General features: G+C 37.4%; 1 protein-coding gene across 3 annotated transcripts; it reads left to right on the top strand.

Annotated features, from left to right (window-relative positions):
* Window positions 1–5,369: 5,369 nt before the first annotated feature.
* LOC122821074 (secretory carrier-associated membrane protein 5-like) lies at window positions 5,370–12,309 on the top strand. 3 transcript variants are annotated; one of them, XM_044098955.1, is made up of 7 exons: window positions 5,370–5,479; window positions 5,930–5,993; window positions 6,181–6,306; window positions 7,405–7,561; window positions 8,456–8,557; window positions 10,237–10,354; window positions 11,497–12,298. In XM_044098955.1, exons 2-7 carry the CDS (start codon window positions 5,987–5,989, stop codon window positions 11,674–11,676), a joined length of 690 nt encoding a protein of 229 aa, XP_043954890.1. In that variant the 5' UTR covers window positions 5,370–5,479; window positions 5,930–5,986; the 3' UTR covers window positions 11,677–12,298. The 3 variants fall into 3 exon arrangements, with proteins under 3 accessions (XP_043954890.1, XP_043954885.1, XP_043954881.1); XM_044098950.1 differs by having other exon boundaries at window positions 5,381–5,544; XM_044098946.1 differs by having other exon boundaries at window positions 5,381–5,993; window positions 11,497–12,309.
* The last annotated feature ends 232 nt before the right edge of the window (window positions 12,310–12,541 follow it).

Below are 12,541 nucleotides of genomic sequence, written 5' to 3'. Positions count from 1 at the left end.
ATAATTTATAGCTGCCCTCCATAGAGTAAAAAGTTTGTAGTTGAATCAGAGGTGTCAGCTAAAAGACTGCATATGCAGTTAAAGATAATTTTGTCGGATCAGCATACAGACACGAAACTTATGATTTACACAACAAACTCAAGATTCAATCGAGCTAAATAAATGAATGAAAATGTAATTAGTGGTGGCTATTAAAATCCACATGAATCTACTACTATGACCTCTACATGAGCTTAGAGTGTGGCACTGATTAACGCCAATAAAATGCTTTAAATCAGGAACTTCAGCAGGATAAAACAAAGTTGAATGACACAGCAAATGATGATACTGATTCTGTTTTCTTTCTACTGATTATCAGCCCCTTGTGGGCTTTTATCTGTTGCATTCCTAAGAATAACTGCGAACTATAAACTCAGTGATTTAACACAGTCCCTTTAAGAACTGTATTCCTGCAGGAATTACATCTCCTGCATAAGATTGGGCTGTCAGTTATATTAGTCGCCCGATAATATTTTCTTTTTTTTTTCCCTCAATTTACGACGCCTTGAAATTAAGATTTCTTTTACAAGGAGTTTCCTCCCTGCAAACTCTTTGAATTTTCTCATATTTTATCCTGTTACTGCTATAAACATAATTCTGTTTGACTTGAATTTTATGTGAAATGCCAGCATACAGTAATGCAACAAATTAAAGTGGAAGTGCATGGCTGAGGAATTTCTTTCAGGCCCGGCAAGCAGTGCTCTGTCAGAGGAGCTGCCATGAATTGACAGTAGAAGAGATCCACAGCTCGGGGCAGGGGGAGAATCCGTTGTCATAACAACGTTTAGTTGCACACTCCACAAATCTGGCTTGATAACTGAATGGTTTAGATAAGGGGTCTGCAACCTTTACAATCCAAAGAGCCATTTTTGCCCTCAGGAGAACTAAAAATTTACCTCTGTCCATATTTGATATTTGTGGAATATGCAGTAAAGAGAAAAGGCACAATTTTCAACTAGTGATGCAAGTATAAAACATGAGGACTTTTTTTGAGGTTCTGTTGTGAAATTTAAATGGCGTGAAGAAAAAAAACAAAAGTGCTAAAACTGTCACGTTCAGGTGAGTGACCCACATGTTGCATAGCGTCTCAAAAGATAGTTTTAAAAGTTTTATTAAAGAGCCGCAGCCGCGTTTCCATTACAAATGTCCGCAAATCTCTGTTCGTCTTCTACCGGGAAATGTAGAAAATGCAAAATCTGAAGGTTTTTGTTTTGCATTTTCAAAAATAAAAATGCAATTTCGCACATGCGACGTTTCCATTAAATTAATGAAATTAGCATCACACATGAACAAGCTTGTTCACGCGATAAGCCATTAAAAATTATTGCAGCAACGTATGTAAATATAAACATGATATATGTTTTCTTATCTCAGTCATGGCACCAGCGCTCGTCATCCACCAGTCCAGTGGACATGTCGGCGTCTTATTCGGGCGTCGGAACGACAGGACCATTTTACTTGGGAGCGGCTTTTACTAAGAATGCGGCATTTGGGGGAAATTGTAGTGACCGATTTCACAGGCTGTAGCACAAGGCTCAACTGACTGACAGCCAGCTCCTCAAATACACCAACCGACAACTGATTACATTGCCGTACATGCAGGTGGGCAGAAGCACACCTGTTAGCCCCACCCTCCAGGTCCACCGCGCCCCCTGGTGGACACCTAGAGAATCCAGAATTGAAAACAAACATCACAAAGACATCCATTTGTTATTTTACTTATATTTAAAAACAATCAGCAAATTTATTAAGATCGATTGTGGAAGGTCTGTAGAGCCACGTGCGACTCCACGGTGATGCAAATTTATGCCTTTAAAAGTATCCACTCAAAATCCATACCTAAATCAAATTTGGAATCTACGAAAAGTATTGAAAATAATTATTTACAAAAGATCACTGTCAAATCTGGTTGACCATGAATTATTTCTCAAAAGGGAATTGTCATAAATTTCACTTTCTACATATGCAGACCTGGCAGAGACCCACCCAAAAAGACTTGCTGCTGTAAAAGGCGGTTCAACAAATCATTGCCTCATTGCTGAATGCCTGTCTCACTTCTGAAACTGTTACTTGTAACAAATAACTAATAATAAAAAAAACAGTCTCATTCTTTTTCCTTCACTTCTCAGTTACATTTAGTTTTGTATTGGTTTGTTAAATAAGTCTCCAATAAATGCATTAACACAAGTTAGATTTTTATGAACTCACAAAATGTGAGAGTTATTGGTGTGGTTCAATTCTAATTTTACCTGCAAATCACAGATATATACACTTTCTGTATAATTTTTTTTTTATCATTCTTTTTACAGATAAAAACCCAGAGTTTAAGAACATGTTCTTCAAAGAAGTCGGGATAATGGAACATTTATGTAACGCCTTGTTTCTGAACTTGCGTTGGTGAGACAAGCTTGTAGGATCCAACTAAACACACCTGACACTTAGAAACTTGTCTGTTAATAATATTATTATTATTATTATTATTATTATTATTATTATTATTATTATTATTATTATTATTATTATTATTATTATTATTATTATTATTATTAATAATAATAAACCCCCCAAAACAATAAGTGCTTGTGGCTGAACTGAAACTACCACATTTCAGACAGACACTTGTAGACAGACACTGACAACAGTGCCCCCTTCTGGATTTCAGTGATGTGACCACATCTCACCCAAACCGACTTCATTCCAGTCTGAAGCTGAATGCTAAATAAGTTACAGTAAATTAATTTCTCATGAAGTCTGCATAAGAATTTGCATTTCTTACATCCGTGTGTTGTCTTGGAACTGCTTGGTCAGCAGGAAAAGATCTCCATAGAGACTAAGAAAACACTGAACACACATGGCAACAAGATTCAGTTATGCTCCTCGGGAGGACAAGGACGCAGAGCTGCAAGAATACATAAGACGTTGGACAAAACTGATCAAGAATAATTTAACGATGAAATTTGTGAGTGACTGAAACATTTTTTTTAAATAAAATTATTACATGCGGGTTCTGAATTTTGCTTAAAAACAAATCATTTTCCTCTAAGTTTTACTCTCTTTTTCTCTCTCTCTCTCATAAAGTTTAAGGTGCATTTTTATTTAATTTAAGATTTTGCCCAACATTCTAAAACACAATGTCGTGGAAGACAATCAGATTCAATGGACAATATAGAAGATAACCTGTTAGACACGTTAAAAGGTTTAATCAATCAATCAAAACTTTATTTGTATAGCACATTTCAGCAGCAAGGCATTTCAAAGTGCTTTACATCAAATCAAACACAAAAACACAATGCAACATAAAATCAACAATAAAAACACAACATAGTCAGATTCCGTCAATAAATTTGTAATTGATTACATTTCAAATACAACTCTAAACAAGTGGATTTTTAGTTGAGATTTAAAGGAAGTCAGTGTTTCAGCTGTTTTACAGTTTTCTGGAAGCTTGTTCCAGATTTTTGGTGCATAGATGCTAAATGCCGCTTCTCCTCGTTTGGTTCTGGTTCTGGGGATGCAGAGCAGACCAGAACCAGAAGACCTGAGAGGTCTGGAAGGTTGATACAATAACAGCAAATCTTTAATGTATTGTGGTGCTAAACCATTCAGTGATTTATAAACTAACAACAGTATTTTGAAGTCTATTCTTTGAGCTACAGGGAGCCAGTGGAGAGACTTTAAAACTGGTGTTATGTGCTCTATCTTCCTGGTTTTAGTGAGAACACGAGCAGCAGCAATCTGGATCAGCTGCAGCTGTTTGATTGATTTGTTGGACAGACCTCTGAAGACGCCGTTACAATAATCAATACGACTGAAGATAAACGCATGGATGAGTTTCTCTAGATCTGGCTGAGACATTAGTCCTTTAATCCTGGAAATGTTCATCAGGTGATAGAAGGCCGTCTTTGTGACTGTCTTTACGTGGCTCTGAAGGTTCAGGTCAGAGTCCATCACTACTCCCAGGTTTCTGGCCTGATCACTGGTTTTTAGTTGTAATAACTGAAGCTGTGCACTGACTCTAAATCGTTCCTCTTCCCTTAGGATCTTCCCTTTTCGTAAGAGGAAGATCCTAAACATACAGCCAGAGTAAGAAGGGAGGGGTTCTGTTCAAACCCAAATTGACTTCAGCCCAGTCCCATGACTTCTTTCTTCTTTCTTCCCCTTGTTTCCTGTTCTTGTCTTCGGCTCTCTCGGTTTATTATTCATTCAGCGCTTCGCCACACAGTCAGCGTCCTTGTTGTTTATCAGCCGCTCCTCCTATGCTGGAAACAAATCTTCAGAGTGAACCACGAAAGTTTATCTGTGTTGCATCAATGCTTCGTTATCAGAGTGATATCTATTCTTTGCAGACTAAAGTGGCTGGGTTCTGCTGGTGGAGTTGTTGGAGCCAGGTGGACTCATACAGGACTATTAGTTTCTGAATGAGGTAAAAGGGAGAAGTGATCTGTTTCGGATGTCAGCGGTGTACCTGTTTGTTGTGAGGGGGAGAAAAAAGGTCAAGTTAAAAGGCTGAGCAATAAAATGAAGAGATAGTCAAATAAGAGATGAACATAAAGGACTTGAGCCATCTATACTGGAGTGTTTTTGTGTAAAGTAGAAACCCTATCTGGTTCTAAACAGCCTATCATAAGTCAGTTGAAAAATTTGGATCATTGAACAACAATCAGGACATTTTTCACTTTAGTCCATGTAAAATGATTTCGATGTTGTCTTGGTTTTTCACTGGCTTAACAGGTAGTAGTACTAGAAGCAGTAGTAACAAGGATTTTAGCAGTCATAGCGCATGTCCAGAATGGATATATTTTTTAATCCTTTCACACTTTTTCCTTCCTCTCAATTTTCTATTATGCGTGGATACAATACATGACTTTTCACAACATTCTAATGTATTTAGATGCACCTGTAAGATAATGTGTTACATAGGATCTCCTCATAAGCGTCAGGATCACGATGTGTTCAAGACACCTCGGAAACCTAAACGATAAGCTCCGTTCCTTAGTGATTTAACACGGTAGATGCAATTTATTCATAAAACAAGTCTCATAAAATTCCGTATTTTAATACACAATACGAACTGTTCTGGCATTGAAAACCCCACAAATTGTTAAAAAAAAAAAAAAAAAAAAAAAAAAAAAAAAGAGAGAGAGAGAGAGAGAAGAGTCAGTCTCTTCCGACAAACTGGCGCCTCAGTCTGTGCGTTCAGCACCATGGACAGGGTTCCGAACAGCGATTGGGTCAGCAATTCAACGTCAAGGATTAACGTAATCCCACCATTGGACAAAATCAAAGTGACAGCAGAGCTCTGCGCGGTGATTGGTGGAGGATTAGAACGACCATAAATTATTACTGCTGTTATACCGTGCAGAAGAAAGTACCGTTATCTCCCAACAGCGAGGCCTTAGATTGGTATTCATAGTGTGTTCGGGACACAGGTGAACTCACGGTATGTGCGCGTGCGTGTGTGTGTGTCTGTGAGCATATTAGACCGAGGAGCCGCCGCTCTCTGAGGTAAGCAGATTAAGTTTCCCGTTGAATCTGTAATTCCTGGCAGCGACAGCCGACTCCCACATTTCCGCCATTCGCAGTAGGCAATAGCGCGTCTCATCCGCTTCCAGGCTGCGCGAGGCTGTCACCGGCCTGCGTGTGTGTGGGCGCGTGCGGGCGGAGAGATTGAGTCGTTCACATCTTAGCAGAAATTCTATCTTCCCGCAAACGCCTGGACGGCAGCCATGAGCTCTTCCGTCCACTGTTAACCTATTTTATTATTATTTTATTTTTTTTTAAACTGTTCAGTGCAGTAACTGTACGAGTCACCACATTAAGTATTAAGTCATCTGAAAGTTATCGCGAAGTTCCCAGTTAAACCAACCTGAAGTCTCCTCTTGTTTGATAGGGTTGACGGGCCTGGCGGAAGATTAAATCTTAAAGCAAACCACTACCGTGTGTCGTCATGGCTGGTCAGTGTAAATCGACATTCACAACAATAATAATAATAATATATATATATATATATATATATATATATATATATATATATATATATATATATATATATATATATATATATATATATATATATATATATATATATATATATATATATATATTCGAGTATATGTCTAACCATTGTTTAATTATTTACAGATACGGAGCCCAATTTCCCTCCTCTGCCCGGGTTTGTTCCTCTGAAGCCCTGTTTCTACCAAAACTTCGAGGAAATCCCTGAGCAGCACCGCAGCATGTGCAAGAAAATGTACAACCTGTGGATCTGTGAGTAGAATCACGCTTGATGCTGGATTCACTAGCGTCATTTCCTGACCTACAGTGCTTTTTGCAAACTGAATAACGCTCCAATAACTTGTTCACGTTTTTCTCAGTGTGCATATGCAAACCTCCCTGCGTTTAAATGGAGTTTTATGTGATTGAATTAGCAGAGTTGTATATTTTCAAAGTGGAAGATTAATGATAAATGGGTTAATTTTTTTCTTCTATTTAAAATTATAAATCAGCAAAGTGCGGCATGCATTCCAGTGTTGGTCGTAGGCTTCTGAAAATATGTGCTTGCTGTACTTTTTTTTGTATGTTTGAAATGTCGCATTTCAAAAACCATGTTTACTTTTACGTACTTCTACATAATCATATACTGATTATGCCCTGCTTTGTGTCGCCACGGGAAATCCCTTTGAAATACGATGGTGTAGTTGTAACAAAATGTGAAAAATTCAAAGGCTGTGACATTTTTTTGCAAGACACTCCGTACGTCTTGCGCTGCAAACTAACTCTACAAGTCATTTTTTTCTTTCTTTCTGCAGGTTCCTTTTTTAAAAAAATAAATGCTAAACAGAAGGTATTTCACTTGTTATCAAAGCCATTCACTTTTTTTTCTGTGCCTGATTTTAATTTGGTAAGTCATGTGATATGAAACAGTAATGTGCATGTTTACTGTTTCTACGTTGTGTTATTTTTTTTCCAAATGTTTTTCCACATTTGTTTTTATAGTTTCACCGAAAATCTCAAACCAAAGTGACTTTGTGCATGGAAATTTTTTCTTTTATTCTTCTTCTTCTTATTATTAATATTATTATTTTATTTCTCTTCTTGTGTTTAAGCACTGCATTGCTCTCCCTACCCCCCTAAAATCCTAAAACACTTCATTTTCTAATCAGTGTGATTCCTAAACTGTTCGTCCATCCCTCGTGGAATTAAAGCATCATATCCTGAATATAAAAAGTCGCAGGTTGCCTTCCTAGAAATTTTATTCTAATTTTTTGAAACTCTTCTATGCATGTGCATGCGCATGAAGTCGATATAAGCTTCTGTTCTCGTTTCGCACCAAAAGCCCGTAATGTCTCTGTGGTTCCTTTGCAGTGAACAGTGCCACCCTTGCAGTAAATTTCATCGCCTGCTTTGCTTGGATGTTTGGCGGCGGTGGAGTCACCAACTTTGGGTTATCCCTCATCTGGCTCCTGATGTTCACCCCCTGCTCCTATGTGTGTTGGTTCAGGCCCATTTACAAGGCATTCAAGTAAGTCCAGAATTGAAAACACGCAGCTTTCAAGCAGTGCCCTTACTGGGTCTGATGATCAGGTTGTTGTAAATCTGAAGGATTGTAAAAAAAAAAGTAAATCATTCTGAGTGTGACGGTGTCTGGTGTGATTTTATCTTCTGGTGCCGAAATCGAGCATCTGTAGGCTACAAAGGACATTTCCTTCCAAACATACACATGTGACATCTAAGTGTGTTTTTGTTCACTATTTGCCAAGAAGTGACACGTCTTCATCTTTCGTGGCAGCTCATTTTAATAAACGTCCTCTTGAATTTATGTTAAATATGTACATAAGACGAAGTTTAAGTTAGCTGAAAAAAGTGCTTTCAATCGATTGAGAACATGGATCCGCAGGAATTGACATCTCTGACCAATAAAAAGACTAAAACCAATTCAACTTGCATGGTACAACAAAAAAGGCATATCAAGTATGTAGAAAGAGTTAAATAGGTTTCAATATACTCCATGTAAAGATGTGGACTGGCATCTCTAAGTCTTGTTAAGGAGATGTAATCATGCATTTTCTATTTATACATTTCTTTTGTAATTATCAGGATGTGAATGAGTTCTTAAGCGCCCAGAAAATGACCTGCCACATTAAACGCAGCTGTGATCGCTGAGTTTATCCAGCTAACAAAAACCCTGAAGAATAAGGAAGGGGATGTAAAACTAATTCTTCAAACATCATTGACATAAAACTGCAAGAAAGTTTTTAGCTTGAGATTATGCCGCGGCGCTAAAAGATCAGTTGATTTTTAAGGATTTTACACACACGTCTCACCAATGCCGTCGAAATTCTTGGGCAATGTTTAAGATTTATATCATCCTGAAAAAAAAAAAGTGAAATAGAAATGTTTTTTTTATTTTTTTTAGGTCTGACAGCTCCTTCAACTTCATGCTGTTCTTCTTTGTGTTTATGGCCCAAGTTGGAATCAGCATCATCCAGAGCATCGGTATCCCAGGGTGGGGAGTATGGTAAGAGTTAGAGAGAGGCTCTACGCACAACATCTGCTTCAAAAGGAGATTTTGTTTTTTAACTTTCTCGTCCATCTGTTGTTGAGCTAATTCGAAGCTGTTTCGCCCCTTTGAACTCTGCGCGGTTTGGACCTAAATTTCCAAATGCTCCATTTTTATATTTACCTTACCTTAGAGTTGCTGTGAGAAGGGATTTTGAAATTTTGCAGAACAAAATATTAAAAGTAAGCTGAGCTTAGCTCTAGTACCACTGTTACCATCAGAAAATGGTCAAATATAAACCCAAGTGAAGTAAATGTAAATAAAGCCAATGTGCTGCTGGCAGATAGAGAAAGAACAAAACAGAACTGATCAAATAAAAAAATTAAAAAAAACAACAAACAACAACAATGTAATAATAAACACGTATTTACAATGCCTGAAGAATTCATTACCCCTTGAAAAGTTTAAACACGTCACTTTACAACCACAAAAATCAACGTATTTCATTGGGATTATTTGCACTACACCAACAAAATGTGTGTGTGCAGCATATTGACTGATTTGAGTCAATAATAGAATATAGAAGTACACTTTCTTACAATCATAGCTGCAAACTATGATTGCAAGAAATCATAGTGGAGAATAAAATCTCTCTACCAATTTTTTTTTTCTTGTTGTTCATAGAAAAATAACTTAGTCGGAGCATCAATTTTCACGGTTTTCCCAGACAGATGCTTAATTGTTTTCAGGTCTGGACTTTAAATTTGAATGTATGAACGTACTTTGATCTAAACTGCCAATAGCTACGGTTTTATGTCTGGTGTTGTCATCCTGTTGGCAGGTGAACCATTAACCCCCGTTTTAAACCTTGTGCAGTCTCACAAAGACTGCACGTCCCAACGAGACAAACTCTGGAGAGGGACATTCTTGAGAAGTACAATTTTACAAAGACAGTTTCCAGGAAACCGAATCCCAACATAAAAAGCAGGCAAAGCCACATTTTTTTAAACCAAATCCTCATGATTAAATGTGTCATTTGCTTTAATGTTTTATAAATTAGCTCTGTGCATAAAATGGTAAGCTTTTTTTTGTATATATTTAGAATGACAAAGAAGTAAAAAGTCTTGACTTTTTTTTTTTTTAAAGAATATAGAACAAAACATATAAAATCCTAAATGGTTGAAGGTCACTTCTTTGGTCGTTGTCATATTTTATGCTGAAGGAGAATCACAGTGCCACTCAAATTAGACATACAGTTTTTTCTTTTCCTCTCATTGCTTCTCATAAAGACTACAATGTCAAACTCTCAGATATTGGCTCGCTATAACTTTTATATTATTCCTCATATTATACTTTGAGAGGCCATTAAAGTAATCCTGTAAATGCCACCTGACTCAGGCTGATGACCAGAAATTAATGTTACGACAGCCTCTATAAAGTTAATAAATGTCACCATGTGCATCGGGACGTTCCCATCCATAAAACCTTAACTTTTTTTTATCACAATACTTAAATCTATGAATATTACACCACTTAGCAGCCAGATGTTCAGCTCTGTAAGATGGAGGAACACCATAGAGTCCAATATAAGACGGTTTATGTTCTCCTGGTTTTTTTTTTTTGGTCCGGATTCTCTGATGCTAATATTTAAATAATTAAGTGACATTTTCTAACACTCGTATCTTTTTGTTTTACAGCGGCTGGTTAGCCACCATCTCCTTCTTCAGCTATAACATTTTCATTGCTTTAGTCATGCTCATCCCCACAATCATGTTCACGGCTGTGGCCTCGCTGTCCTTCATTGCACTCACCAAGGTAAGAGATTTTACAGCTTCATTGCTTTTTAGAGCCACATGAGGTCAAATAAAGAAACCAAATAATGTATGTAGTTCCCCCACCCCGGAGTCAATATCGTCTAGAATCACTTTTTTGGGGGGTTTATTTTGCAGTTTTTGGTGGTTTACCTTTACCAGCTTTGAACATCTTGAGAGTGATTTTTTAAGGTATTCTCTTTTTGCAAAGATGCCTGTAGGAAAAGGCAGGTTCAAGGTTTTGAAGGAACATTTTGCTAACAGCTGTAAGTTGTTCAGGGTTCTTCTATTAGTTTTGCATATCTGGTAGCTGGCCTTCCCCCTTTCTATCCTTCTTCACAAAATTGCTGAAGCTTTGTCAGATTGGATCCATCGTAAAGTTCAGTTTTGATAACATCTGACCAGAGCACCCTCTTCCACATGTTTGATGTGAAAGCCTTGTGGCAAACCTTATTTATTACTGATATCATAACTTGATATTTATTTAATTATGTCTGTATTTCCTTATTTATTTGCGCTGTTTTCAATAGTTGCTGTTTCTTATTATTATTCTTATTTTGTTGCACTGTCTTTCACAGTGACAAAATAATTCTAATACTAATTCCAAGCTACTGCATTTAACATTCCCATCATGCACGACGCTTTCCTGTATTCACCATCCCCAAAAAGTCGAATTTTACTGTCTAATAGTGAGAGCACCTCCAATTATTCACTTTCTGTTTCCTCTACTTGGTTTGTCCTTGTGCCCAAATAAAACCACAGCTAATTTTGGATTCCTTCTTGCTCCACTAACAGTTTTTCAGCCGACAAATCCTCCCAATCCTCGATGCCGCTCGTCCACAGTTACCGAGGCCTTCCTAGTTGCTTCTCTGATTTCAGTGGATGGTCGTGTGTTAGTCCATTAGGAATTGTGCCATATCTTTAGAGTTTTCTAAAGGATTGAACGATGCTTTGTGAGCAGTTCAAAGCCTCGGATAATATTTTGTAATTGAACTCTGCTTTAAACTTGGACACATTATCCCTCACCGTGTTCCACTGCTTGTTGATGCTGTTTGCTTGCTAAGGTTCTCTTAAAAAAACAAAACAAAAGTTATCTTTCATAAGAAGCCGTATTGTTATTAATTCATAACCCCATCTTGCGTGCAGATCCATAACTTCTATCGCGGCACTGGGGCGAGCATGTCCAAAGCTCAGGAGGAGTGGGCTACGGGAGCCTGGAAGAACCCGCACGTCCAGGCGGCGGCCCAGCAGGCCGCCATGGGGGCAGCTGCCGGAGCCATGCAGGATCAATTCTCCAGCCCGCAGTACAACGACAACCAGATGTAGCGGCGCCAGGGCGGGAGACGTCAGAAATTTGAATGCCAAAATTTCACTTGGGAACATCCAAAACCGTTTTACATCGAAAATAGAGCGAAGGAAAAGTAGCAGAAAAAGAAAGAGCAGCGAACATCTTTTGGTAGCTGTTTTTTTCTTTTCTTTCTTCAAATCTCCATAAAAGGGCATTTGTATTCTTTGAGGTATTTTTAGATTTAATTTTCTTGAAAATCTATTTCCTCTTCACTTTGAAGAGAAAAGAAATAGGTTTAAGTACTGTAAGTGTTGTGATGACATAAGAGCCCTGCGCTAATTTAAAAACCTTTAGCAATAGAGATTTATATGAACAAAAGTAAAAGTGAATGTACTTCTCATGCTTTCTGCATATGGAAAGTATTTTCATATGAATATGTAAAAATCATGTATCCATGATTTATAGTTTTTATAGTATCTATTGGTTTTATAGAGATATTTTTAGTTTTTGTCACATTTGGAATTTACATGTAAACCAGAGATACTAATTTTGTAAACATGTTTTGACGGGTGTTACTCTAAAAAAACTCAAGCTTGTGGAACATTTACATGATCTTTAACAATAATGTTGTTCGGAAATGCAAATGGATGTATTATAATAAAAAAAATGGATTAATGCATCACTTTAAGTGGATTTTGTCACTGATAATCCGAACCTTGAGTTTTAATTTTGCTCTCTTTGTTTGGTACCAGACGATTTCGGTCAAATTTCTCATCCTGAAAACATGACATTCACATCTCATGCTTAAATAAGCCTCATTATTCTGTTAAGCAAGCAGGAAACTACAGTTCTAGTTGAATGGTTATATGCATTTATAATTAGCATGAATGTCATTAATTTGGA

Source organism: Gambusia affinis, linkage group LG02 (assembly GCF_019740435.1).
Source record: "Gambusia affinis linkage group LG02, SWU_Gaff_1.0, whole genome shotgun sequence".
Taxonomy (NCBI): domain Eukaryota; kingdom Metazoa; phylum Chordata; class Actinopteri; order Cyprinodontiformes; family Poeciliidae; genus Gambusia; species Gambusia affinis.
This window is presented reverse-complemented; position numbering and strand designations above follow the sequence as displayed.